Genomic DNA, 13,715 nt, shown 5'->3' with positions numbered 1-13,715 from the left:
CTGGTTCGTAGATAAACATATGACTCTATGTGCGTATCGTGATGCGTAACGTGTTTACCATGTAGTTCGGGCTATTCCTAGTTGTCGCTTATCGCAGAATCCTGTTAGCCAAGACGGCGCGTGCCGACTGGTCTAAGGCATCGGCTTGCGGAAGCAGCTCGTCCGGAAGTCGGCAACGCCGTCAATGGCTTCAGACAGTAGAGCTAGGAGCACAGCTTTCTCGCTGGAGCAGGTTTCGCAACTTCTCTGTGACAGCAATAGGAAGTGTGGGAAGAAATGCGCTGATCACAGCACGGTGACAACTCTCTAGACAAGTTCTAAAGGTAAAATTCCCTCCAATGCTTTACATAAATACTTGATACTTCCACAGTACCAAACGAAGAAAACTTTTCATTCCGGACTAACGTTAACTACATGTGGATAGCAGGTGGTGTACAGTTTATGGCTACGATGGAATCCCTTACCCGCAAGGTGTTTGACGCACCTCCGACATGATTTTCGTGGTGCCGTAGCTGCGATAAAACGTCGTTTAAACCAACTCGAGTAATGTAAATCTGCCCTTGGCGAAAGACCACAGGAAGTAGGAAATCAAACACGGAGCTGAACAGTAGGTTTGTCAGATTAATGTGGTAACTGCGAACCAAGCGTGACCAGTTGTCAACTCCATCAGTATTGCCAAATGTTGTAACAGTTCATCCCTACAGCATAGTTTTCATGACAGACACAATATTTAGTTGCTGCCTAGTAGATCATTCGCACGTTTTTCCGTTGTGTGATACTGGATTCAGGTACATTCGGGTCGTTATAGTTTCAAAATGCACATCTGTAAGTCAGTTTTTAATGTTGTGATGTCAAGGTCATTTCATTTGATTGGTTTTATTTCTAAACTCGTACAGACAAGTCCTGATCATAGGGGCAAGCGTATTTAATAATGTATTCAATGACGTGTGCTGACGGCACATTTTCATTGGACGTACGACAGATCACTTCATTATTTGGTGTGACATTTTAGTTACATGTGTTTCTGGATAATGATGATGATGGCGATGTTTGGTTTTTGGGACGCCCAACTGCGCGGCTATCAGCACCCTTACAAATTCCCAACCTTAGCTCAGCCCAATCTCGCCAGTTTCATGAATGGTAATGAGATGATGAGGACAACACACGCACCCAGTCATCTCGGTGTATTTATGTGGAAGACATGTTTACATCCTTCGAAACCGTCGTCAAAGGTTGAATAAAAACACCTTTTCTCGCAACTGGTTAGCTGCTTTGGATACATTTATTATTATTATACTTCATTTTTCGTTTTGGCCACTTAAGGAGCGCGTTTGAACTTGCCTTGATGGTTTCCGTCTTCAACATTTCTTCTTGATGCCACTACAGTTTTTTATTCTTTTCTTTTGACCATTTGGCCATTAGTTGCCAGTCTTCTTCTGAAGCTTCCAAAATATCGACGATTTGTTGTGTTTTCTTCTCTGCTGCCCATGTCTCGTAAATCTTTCGCAGTTTCTTCTAGCCAGTTGAGAGGAGGAGAGTCCCTGTAATTTAACGCGACTGTATGGTAAGAAATGCATGTAAGGAACACGAATCACACCAAATTTGACGGATGCCAATGGAACGCCACATTAAGATCACGAGCTGTCTGAGAATGAGTATCGCCACCACTGTCCCTGAATCATTTGCCTACTTGCGGTGGGGCGGGTTGTTCTAGTGCTCTCCTTAAATAATCAGTCCACCTAACCGGATAGGTTTCAGGTTGTCTGCCCCTTCACTCTGCGATGGTAGATGATGATTTAGCCGACAAAAGCAGCGTTGACGAAAATTCGTCTAAATACCTACCACGCAAAGGCCACATTAACTCTAGTCCATGGACAGTAGCTGAAAGTTATTTAAACTATTGAGCGTTCAGGATTCTTCCATGACTCGTTTGAAACAATGTCTAAAATGTCCTTTATCTTGGTTTGTTGTCTTTAAAACACGGAAAATAGCTATCAGGCCCATAACTAATATCCCACATAAATTACGCAATGGTATCGACGGTCTCTGTTACAAGTTAACACCTGAAAGCAGCCAGAAGACATTTATTCGACCTGATATATTGATTGTCCTAAACTGTCACTCACCCACGACTACTTGAGAGTTCACACATTCAGTCGTTCAGTAGGCTTATTGTAAAGAAGAACCCGCAGTGATGTCTCGTAAACCGCAGGAAACACCCCACGTGGAGTTTATATATGACATGAAATGTTTACACACAAATATCTTCTTAAATGAATCACTCACAAATGTCAAGGTTTCAGAAAATATTCAACACTGTAGTCGCTTTTCGTCTGCGAAACGAGAACCAATCAAACGCACGAATTTTTTCATTTTAGTATAAATTTTATCAGCGCGATTTAACGCAGGAAAACGGCTACCGAGAGACTATATTGACTCATAGATCTAAAGCACAAAGCCCCATTCAAAAGCGTGGAAAATGCTGAATTCCTATTTGCTAGTATGTTAAGCACGCAATCAGATGATCTCGAGCACATCTATACTCGCATTATTCCTAATGTCAGCCAATCAGACTACCACAAGTAACTTAGACTAGAAATTTCGTAAACTGAAACTAAATAAAATGTAATGAAAACAAAACACCATTTATTTTTACAAAATAAATTACTAATAAATTTAATACTCTGCCTGCCTTTTACAGTGTCAAGCTCACTCGAACATTTGTTACAAATTCTCCTATTAGACAACATTCTCACGCATACGTTTACATAGTTTTAATAAAATGTCACATTCTCACTTTACGTACGTACTCCATTCACTCTCTGATCTCTTCAAAGCCCTCACACAACCAAAACACGATTAAATAATTTTCCGAAATACTTTAAATTACGTTAGAAATCTGTGGTAATGAAACGAAAGAAAATTAGATTATATGAACCTATCCTCTTGGTTGTAGTTTCAGCTGATGCTGTGGATGAATGCATTATAGTCCCTAACTCAGTTTCATAATGTCAGCAGGATTATTATGTGTTTTACTTGAAAAATTATATCTCCGAAAGTACTGAAGTTAATGATATGAAATTTTAACAATATGGCTGTGTTTGGTATACTAAGTGTGAGAAAGATCGACAAATATTTATTAGTACTTCTTCAGATTCACTGAGAGTATGTGTAACATATTGTACACAGATTATGTCAAGTACACGGCTTGCTAGGGCCAATAGCCAGCGTCAGCGAGAGAACCAAAATCTGCTCCACGGCAATCTACGCTTTCAATGCAAGGCAGCAGCGCGTAATAATTTGCTTCTTTACATACTGATAGGTTTCAGATAAATTTTATAATGGTAAGACCGAGCCATTTCCAGGGACAGATGTGGACTCTGATCACAATCGATTGTTTATGAACTGTAGACTAAAACTGGAGAAATTGCAAAAAGGTGGGAATTTAAGGAGATGGGACCTGGATAAAGTAACAGAACCAGCGTTTGTAGTTTCAGGGAGAGCATTAGGGAACGATTGACAAGAATGGGGTAAACAAATACAGTAGAAGAAGAATGGGTAGCTTTGAGAGATGAAATAGCTAAGGCAGCAGAGGACTAAGTAGGTAAAACGACGAGGGCTAACAGAAATCATTGGGTAACAGAAGAGATACTGAATTTAATTGATGAAAGGAGAAAATACAAAAATGCAGTAAATGAAGCAGGCAAAAAGGAATATAAACGTATCAAAAATGAGATCGACAGGAAGTGCAAAATGGCTAAGCAGGGATGGATGAAGGACAAATATAAGGATGTAGAGGGTTATATCACTAGAAGTAAGCTAGATACTGGCTACAGGAAAATAATAGAGAGCTTTAGAGAAAAGAGAAAATGGCTCTGAGCACTATCGGACTTAACATCTGAGGTCATCAGTCCCGTAGAAATTAGAACTACTTAAACCTAACTAACCTAAGGACATCACACACATCCGTACCCGAGGCAGGATTCGAACCTGCGACCGTAGCGGTCGCGCGGTTCCACATTGTAGCGACTAGAACCGCCCCGCCGGCCGCGGTGGTCTCGCGGTTCTAGGCGCGCAGTCCGGAACCGTGCGACTGCTACGGTCGCAGGTTCGAATCCTGCCTCGGGCATGGATGTGTGTGATGTCCTTAGGTTAGTTAGGTTTAAGTAGTTCTAAGTTCTAGGGGACTAATGACCATAGCAGTTGAGTCCCATAGTGCTCAGAGCCATTTGAACCATTAGAACCGCCCGGCCACCCCGGGCTGTAAAAAAGAGAACCACTTGCATGAATATCAAGAGCTCAGAGGGAAACCCAATTGTAAGCAAAGAAGGGAAAGCAGAAAGGTGGAAGGAGTATATCCAAGGGCAATGTTCTTGAGGACAATATTACGGAAATGGAAGAGGATGTAGATGAAGATGAAATGGGAGATATGATACTGCGTGAAGAGTTTGACAGAGCACTGAAACACCTGAGTCGAAACAAGGCCCCGGGAGTAGACAACATTCCATTAGAACTACTGATAGCCTAGGGAGAGCCAGCCCTGACAAAACTCTACCATCAGGTAAGCAAGATGTATGAGACAGGCCAAATAGCCCCAGACTTCAAGGAGAATATAATAATCCAAAGAAAGCAAGTGTTGACAGATGTGAAAATTACCGAACTATCAGTTTAATAAGCCACGAATTCTTTACAGACGAATGGAAAAAGTGGTAGAAGCCGACCTCGGGGAAGATCAGTTTGGATTGCGTAGAAATGTTGGAACACGTGAGGCAATACTCACCCTACGACTTATCTTTGAAAATAGATTAAGGAAAGGCAAACCTACGTTTCTAGCATTTGTATAGTTAGAGAAAGCTTTTGACAATATTGACTGGAATACTCTCTTTCAAATTCTAAAGAATTATGGAGGTGGCACGGATAAAAAACAGGGAGCGAAAGGCTATTTACAATTTGCACAAAACCCAGATGGCAGTTATAAGAGTCGAGGGGCACGAAAGGGAAGCAGTGGTTGGGAAGGGAGTGAGACAGGGTTGTAGCCTCTCCCCGATGTTATTCAATCTGTATATTGAGCAAGCAGTAAAGAAAACAAAAGGAAAATCATAGCAGGAATTAAAATCCATGTAGAAGAAATAAAAACGTTGAGGTTCGCCGATGACATTGTAATTCTGTCATAGACAGCCAAGGACCTGGAAGGGCAGTTGAACGGAATGGACAGTGTCTTGAAAGGAAGGTATAAGATGAACATCAACAAAAGCAAAACGAGGATAATGGAATGTAGTCACATTAAATCGGGTGATGCTGAGGGTATTAGATTAGGAAATGAGGCACTTAAAGTAGTAAAAGAGTTTTGCTATTTAGGAAGTAAAATAACTGATTATGGTCGAAGTAGAGAGGATATAAAATGTAGACTGGCAATGGCAAGGAAAGCATTTCTGAAGAAGAGAAATTTGTTAACTTCGAGTATAGATTTAAGTGTCAGGAAGTCATTTCTGAAAGTATTTGTGTGGAGTGTAGCCATGTATGGAGGTGAAACGTGGACGATAAATAGTTTAGACAAGAAGAGAATAGAAGCTTTCGGAATGTGGTGCTACAGAAGAATGCTGAAGATTAGATGGGTAGGTCACACAACTAATGAGGAAGAATTGAACAGAACTTGGGAGAAGAGAAATTTGTGGCAGAACTTGACTGGAAGAAGGGACCGGTTGGTAGGACATGTTCTGAGGCATCAAGGGATCACCAATTTAGTATTTGAGGGCAGCGTGGAGGGCAAAAATTGCAGAGGGAGACCAAGAATGAATACACTAAGCAGATTCAGAAGAATGTAGGTTGCAGTAGGTACTGTGAGATGAAGAAACTTGCACAGGATAGGGTAGCACGGAGGGCTTCATCAAACCAGTCTCAGGACTGAAGACCACAACAGCAACATACTGACTACTGTAAGGTTGAGACGGTGGAGCAGCAATCATTCTCGTACTTGCTAAGACTTTGGTTAGGAGCAGCAGTGGCTTAATGAAGTGGTGTGTGCAGTTCACGGACGCCAACTGGAACTACCGGACGGAGCCGTCGTCGACATCGTGCCTGGCCATGGAGGGCCGGCGCTGCCGGTTCCCGCGCGGCAAGGTGATGGGCGGCTCCAGCGTGCTCAACTACCTCATCTACACCAGGGGCAACCGGCGTGACTACGATCACTGGGAGCGCCTCGGCAACACCGGCTGGGGCTGGGCCGACGTCCTGCCGTGAGTTGAGTACGGCTGCGCGCGCCTGCGCTCGTTCTGCAGCGCTGCTAACAGCTCGGCGGACACAAAGCCGGTGCCGAGTGTTCGTCGAAGGTCATACACTATCTAGCCGAAAGTGTCCAAACACCTATACCGAGTATTTCCACCTTCACGACGGCTTTAACTCTACTGTGGACACTTCCAATGAAGTGTCTGGTGTTAAAAAACCACTTGTTCGTAGTGTAAAACACTAAGATTGACGTGTTTGTGTTTGGCTACGTCGCGTGTGGTAGCAACGAAGACGCACGGGCGGTTTACGACGATGGAGGAGAGAGCCATGTGCTTAGGTGTCGAACACCGTAGGCGACACCACTTTAGAGTTTTTTTTATATTTTGACGACTGTGTGGAGCTGCACCTTGGAAGACACGGCTGCAACAAGGGAAGTAGCCACGATGTTTTAATTTTATTATCAATTTTATTGTGCCTGGTGCATGTTCCATTTTAGCGAGTTTTAACAACTTCTTTTACTTTTTTTATTATTCTGATGATGGAAGCTTGACTTCCGAAACGCGTCAATCTTAGTGTTTGAGCCGATATATTTTTTAACACTGACATTCACAACCACGACCTCTCATCCAGTATGGATAAAATCGAAGTGTCTGAATTTTTGTAGAGGAACGGTAGCGCATTCTTCCTCAAGAGGTGAAACTAGAGAAGCTAGTGATCTTGGATGCTGCGGTCTGCCGCAGAGTCGACGTTCTGTCTCGTCACAAACGCTCAATGCCGACACTCTCGGAAGGCCAGTCCATCGCAAGAATGTTATTGTAAACAAACTAATGCCTCACAAATGATGTTTCACGACAGGGTGCATCATCGTGCTGATACAAACAGTACCGTATCCGATTCCGTAATTGTAGATTTCCGTCTTAGGTTGTGTCTGCAGATGATGCTGTCGTTGGCAGAATGAGATTTTCACTCTGCAGCGGAGTGTGCGCTGATATGAAACTTCGACTAGTAAAGTAATCAGGAGATCAAAACAAATTGCAAAACGATTTAGAAAAGGTATTAGTATGATTCGGAAGCTAGCAATTGACACTAAACAACGAGAAGTGTGAGGTCATCCACACGAGTGCTACAAGGAATCCGTTAACTTCCGGTTACACGAAAATTCAATCAAATCTAAAGGCCAGAACTTCAACTAAATACCTAGGAATTAGAATTACGAACAGCTTAAATTGGAAAGAACACATAGAAAATGTTGTTGGTATGGCGACCCACAGACTGCGTTTTACTCGCAGACCACTCAGAAGATGCAACAGATCTGCTGAACAGACTGCCTGCACTACACTTCTCTGCCTTCTTTTGGAGTCCCGCTGTGCGCTTTGGGATCCTTACTAGACAGGATTAAGGGAGTACATCAATGAAGTTCAAAGAAGAGCAGCACGTTTTGTACTATCGAGAAATAGGGTGGAGAGTGTCACTGACATGGTACACGATTTGGTGTGGAGATAATTAAAACAAACGCGTTTGTCATTACGGCAGCATTTTCTCACTAAATTTCCATCACAAAATTTCTACTCCTAATACCAAAAATTATTTTGAAGCTACTTCCATGAACCCTCTGCCAGGCACGTAAATGTGATTTGCAGAGTAGCCATGTAGATGTAAATGAACTGTTCGTTTACTGTGCGCAGTATAAAATGACTTAATTTCCTTCCACATTTAGTCTTTTTTTCTTTTTTACTAGGAAAAATTGCAGTTCTCTAGGCATTCACCAAACCCAAACCGTTCCATCGGGTTAGCTCAGGTATCGCGTAGTTCACCTCTCCACATCACTACCTTAAAGTCATTCAGTGCCGTCGCTCTTTACCCCACCTCAATTGTCGCTTATCACTGACAACAGAAATGTGGGATCCGTATCAGATAGGGTTGATCGGAGGGATGGAGAAGATTCAACGGAGAGCAGCGCGCTTCCTTACAGGATCTTTTAGTAATAGGGAAAGCGTTACGGAGATGATAAACTGCAGTGGAAGACTCTGCAGGAGAGACGCTCAGTAGCTCGGTACGGGCTTTTGTTAAAGTTTCGAGAACATACCTTCACCGAAGAGTCAAGCAGTGTATTGCTCCCTCCTAAGTATATCTCGCGAAGAGACCATGAGGATAGAATCAGAGACATTAGAGCCCACACAGAAGCATACCGAGAATCCTTCTTTCCACGAACAATACGAGACTGGAATAGAAGGGAGAACCGATAGAGGTACTCAAGGTACCCTCCGCCACACACCGTCAGGTGGCTTGCGGGGTATGGATGTAGATGTAAATGTAGACTGCAAGAAATTAATTGCCATGCTGTGCACTCAGTCAATGTCAGCAGTAGAATGGAGGCACGTTCATAGACTATACAAAGTCTCTGCAAAGGGTTGTTTTCTGCCAGCTCTTCTGGAAAGTTTACTTCCATCAAGTGATGAAGGAATACGTTCTGCAATCGGGAAATCTTTAGTCATTTGGCCAGCACGGCAGTCCTCATTCACAGTTCCAGTGAAAGGAGTATGGAACGTCAGACCCACCATTTCCAGTCTAGACAAAGTGCCCTTCCATAGGCTACTGGGAATTGCCCCCGTCTTCACAATAGCCAGAAGGAGCCTACGAAAATCATTTCCCCTTTAGGCCACAACTGGCCCATTGGGACCATCCGACCGCCGTGTCATCCTCAGATGAGGATGCTTATAGGAGAGGCGTGTGGTCAGCACACCGCTCTCCCGATCCTTATGGTGGTTTTCATTGACCGGAGCCGCTGCTGTTCGGTCGAGTAGCTCCTCAATTGGCATCACGAGGCTGTGAGGTAACGGGCGAGTTGAGGCGCCTTGGAGATATTCTAACAAGGGAACCTCCCCATCGCACCCCCCTCAGATTTAGTTATAAGTTGGCACAGTGGATAGGCTTGAAAAACTGAACACAGATCAATCGAAAAAACAGGAGGAAGTTGTGTGGAACTATGAAAAAATAAGCAAAATATACAAACTGAGTAATCCATGCACAAGATATGCAACATCAAGGGGTATTTGAGCTCAGGAGCGCCGTGGTCCCGTGGATAGCGTGAGCAGCTGCGGAACGAGACGTCCTTGTTTCAAGTCTTCCCTCCAGCGAGAAGTTTTATTTTTAGTTTCAGTTTATGTGACAAACTCTTATGTTTTCATCACTTTTTTGGGAGCGATTATCAGATCCACAAGAAAACCTAAATCGGGTAAGGTAGAACAATCTTTTTAACCATCCGCCAAGTTTACAAGTTAGGTGGGTCGACAACATATTCCTGTCATGTGACACACATGCTGTCACCAGTGTCGCACAGTATATATCAGACGTGTTTTCCTGCGGAGGAATCGGTTGACCTATGACCTTGCTATCAAATGTTTTCGGTTCCCATTGGAGAGGCACGTCCTTTCGTCTACTAATCGCCAGGTTTTGCGGTGCGGTCGCAAAACACAGACACTAAACTTATTACAGTGAACAGAGACGTCAATGAACGAACGGACATATCATAACTTTGCGAAAATAAAGAACGTAAACTTTTCACTCGAGGGAAGATTTGTACCAAGGGCCTCTCGTTCCGCAGCTGCTCACGCTAACCACGTGACCAAGGCGCACCTGAGCTCACACTATCCTTGGTGTTGCGTATCTTGCGCATGGACTACTCAGTTTGTATATTTTGCTTATTTTTTTCATAGTTCCAAACAACTTCTTCCTGTTTTCTCGATTGATCTGTGTTCAGTTTTTCAAGCCTATCCACTGTGCCAACTTATAACTAAATCTGAAGGGGGTGCGATGGGGAGGTTCCCTTGTCAGCTGGGAGCTGGCGCGGCCACACGGACCGCACAGCCAGCCGGGGCCCGGCAGGCCCCAGCACGTGGTCCAGGCCGAGCACGTGGCTGGGAATTCCTTCGCGATGCTGTGCCTTTGAAAGAGACCTGTATGCCTAGAGAGATGGCGGACTTTGTGAAACTATCACGGCAGACATGTCACAGTTCGTATAGAAATTGATAATAGCCAGATGAATCATGAAACCTCAAAAAGAAACATGTACATTAGTATTATTTGCACGACGATTCCGATGGTGTACTTCATTAGTTTAAAGTTTAGTATGTGACGGTAAATTATACAAGTAACACCCAGCAACGAATTTCGAAAATCGAAACGCTTCATTCGATTTCGTCGACCGACGTGTGTTTAGAAAGCTATTAGTGTAAAGCTACATTGGTATAAATTACAAGCATGTAACTTGAATAGTACATGAATTATTGGAGGTCAATGTTGCCGATTACTATCGATCGCGTTAGGCCATAATTACTCCACAGTTACACGAAAGAACGGCAGCAGCATGCTATTAAATATATTTACTCATCTATCTCTTTGTTTTTGTCCCATGTATACTATTCATGAAGAAATTGGTTAAATATTTACGGCGTTTTAGGAAGCACAGAGACATCAGACTACTGGCCTACCTTTTGTTGCTATTCCTTTGATATCTATTTATTTAATTTGTTTGCCGGCCGCGGTGGTCTCGCGGTTCTAGGCGCTCAGTCCGGAACCGCGTGACTGCTACGGTCGCAGGTTCGAATCCTACCTCGGGCATGGACGTTTGTGGTGTCCTTAGGTTAGTTAGGTTTAAGTAGTTCTAAGTTCTAGGGGACTGATGACCACAGATGTTAAGTCCCATAGTGCTCAGAGCCCTTTGCACCATTTAATTTGTTTATGTATTTAATCATGTGTGTTAGAGCGTGTTTATGGTCCAGCCGTAGGTTCAAATGGCTCTGAGCACTATGTGACTGAACTTCTGAGGTCATCAGTCCCCTAGAACGTATAACTACTTAAACCTAACTAACCTAAGGACATCACAGAGACCCATGCCCGAGGCAGGATTCGAACCTGCGACCGTAGCGGTCGGGCGGTTCCAGACAAACTCCTAGAACCACTCGGCCACCTCGGCCGCCAGCCGTAGAAATATTTATTTAATTTCAAATTATTTAAATGTAAATCCAGTATTTCGTATGTGTTTTAATATATTTGTGAACGTACGTTGGCCTGAAGACATGGAGGGAGCGCTCTGGCCAGTGACAGCGCTCGTTGCTATGAGAGACGTATGGAGGTTGGGGAGGAGCATCGTTTCCGGAGAGGACACGGGGCAGTTGTGGGCAGTGCGGCAGGAGGGAGACGCGGGACCCACAGTCGCGGGAAACACTTGGAGTGGAGCAGTTTGCGCGTGGTCGCGAGGGATACAAATACTTCACAGTTCCGACTTACGTACTTGTGAGATTTCCGTGGCTTCTGCAGCGAAGATATAGTGTGCGTTTAGAAGCGAAGATCTAGTGAGCTATGTTGTCGTTCGTAACTAGTTATGTGCAGTAGGAATCTATTGTTTCCCTATTATTCAACTTACATTTTATTTAATTGCTGGACCATCGACACCAATAAGTGTTTCGCAGAAATATGAAACGTCCCCTTAGGACAATTTATACACGACTGTGCTTAAACTGACACACAATAGTTTTTAGCGCAACGCAATCTGACTTTCAATTATCCCTACAAAAGAATGGCCCTGACTAAAGTTAACCTGTATGCTTCACAAATCACTTACCTCACAAAAATCTTCGTTACTCGAACTACTGCAATACAGCGAGCGCCACTACCGCCAGCTAACTAAAAGATTCAAACTACTTTAATAGAGAACAAACAATGTATTTACCTTAATAGTCATAATATATACATCAGTTCATGACACCAATTCTTACAAATTTCAAATCTCCGCCATCTCTCTCCCCACGTCCACCACTGCTGGCGGCTCACCTCCAACTGCGCAACGCTACGCGCTGTTAGCATCCAGCTGCCGCTGCCCAACACTACAATGGCAGACAACAATGCAAACTAAACATAGACTGCGCACAGCACAGCCAGTGATTTTTCATACCGAGCGCTACGTGGCGTTACCAATAAGAAAACGTAAACAGCCTACTTACAAATATACCGCATTCTCAAAAGTACTTCTACTATCATACTTATCGTTTAAAGTCTTTAAATTGTACCTGCAGATTTTATTTTATTGCAATCTTTTTCTGATACATTTCTATATTAATTCACAATTGCCGAGTAATAAGAACCCTCGACCATTCGATTCCTGTGTGTATTAATATTGCGTACTGTAGACTCAGCAGTATTAGGCTTGTAATGCGGCAACTACGTATCCCGGCCCCTAGACAGCGAAACCAGCCAAAACTTTTAAGTCTGAGGGTACGTAGTTGAGGGCCACTCACCACACAACGTATTCATATTATTTGAAAGCCCTCAAGGCTGAGTGCATCGCGAAAGAGGAATGTGCGAGTGCGGACAAAAATGATATTTTACCTCACAGCTTCACTGACACGGATAATATCCGCCATGCTATGCACACTAATTTGAGGAACATATACGTAGATGAAGAGCCCTTCATTGACAAGCCGAACATACGAATAACCGTAAATTAGAATGATTTATTTTACACTCTCATGAATTAAATGGTTAGCATTATTCACTGACGGAAAAATATGGAAGCAACAAGAAGGAGTTGAGCGACATAAACGAAAGTTGGTAGACGCGTTTCTACATCTGAAAGATGTCTACTCAAATTTCACGCCTTTCACGTAAGAGGATGCAAATCAGGTTTGCTCGTACACGCTGTAACGGTCGTGAGAGTTATCTTTGAGACTGGACGTAATGAGCTAATGTTAGTCAAGAATGCGACAAGGCCGCTTTAATCAACACCTCACTGAATTTGAACCAGATAACATCGTAGTGCTTTAAGAGGTCGGGTATTCCTTCTGCGATATTGCAGAAAGACTTGGCAGAAACGTAACCGATGCACATAACTGCTGGAAGTGGCGGTGGCGAGAATGTGCGGTCGCAAGAAGACCGGGCTCCGGACGGAACGTGGCACCACCGAGAGGAAGTCCACACGTTGGGCGCATCGTACTGCATCTGCTGCATCAGCCTGAGCAGCACGTGCACCACACCGACAACACGAACTGTTGCAGGTGTCACTTCGAGGACAGCATGCATTTCACTGACCCCAAAACACCCCCATTTGCGACTTCAGTGATGGAGAGGTCATGGGAAGACTGGGTGGAGGTCTGTTGTGTTTTCTGATGAAAGCCCGTCCTGCCTCGCTGCAAGTGACGGCCGTGTTTTGGTTAGGAGTGGGCCAGCTGAGGACCTGCAGTAAACATGTGAGCGTGCTACACACACACACACACACACACACACACACACACACTGGGCCTACATCTGGAGTTGTGGTCTGGGGCGCGATATCGCATGACAGCAGGGGCAGGCTCGTCGTTATCCCACACACTTCACCTGTTGTGCTGCCAGAGGGTGTTTTCCAGAAGAATAACGTACGTCCACGTACTGCTGCTGTCACTCATCATGCTCTGCAGGGTGTCGACGTCTTGCCTTGGGCTGATCGACCAGCA

At 44.0% G+C, this 13,715-nt stretch overlaps 1 protein-coding gene across 1 annotated transcript in view; it reads left to right on the top strand.

The window, feature by feature from the left end:
- LOC126283973 (glucose dehydrogenase [FAD, quinone]-like) overlaps nucleotides 1-13,715 on the top strand; it is a 148,475-nt gene that overhangs the window by 94,313 nt on the left and 40,447 nt on the right. The window contains exon 3 of the mRNA XM_049982432.1: nucleotides 6,028-6,236. Coding sequence (XP_049838389.1) covers nucleotides 6,028-6,236 — 209 coding nt within the window. The remainder of the gene's footprint in view (nucleotides 1-6,027; nucleotides 6,237-13,715) is intronic.

This window comes from Schistocerca gregaria, chromosome 8, assembly GCF_023897955.1.
Source record: "Schistocerca gregaria isolate iqSchGreg1 chromosome 8, iqSchGreg1.2, whole genome shotgun sequence".
NCBI classification, from domain to species: Eukaryota; Metazoa; Arthropoda; class Insecta; order Orthoptera; family Acrididae; genus Schistocerca; species Schistocerca gregaria.
Note: the sequence above shows the minus strand (reverse complement) of the source record. Positions and strands in the feature narration are given on the sequence as shown.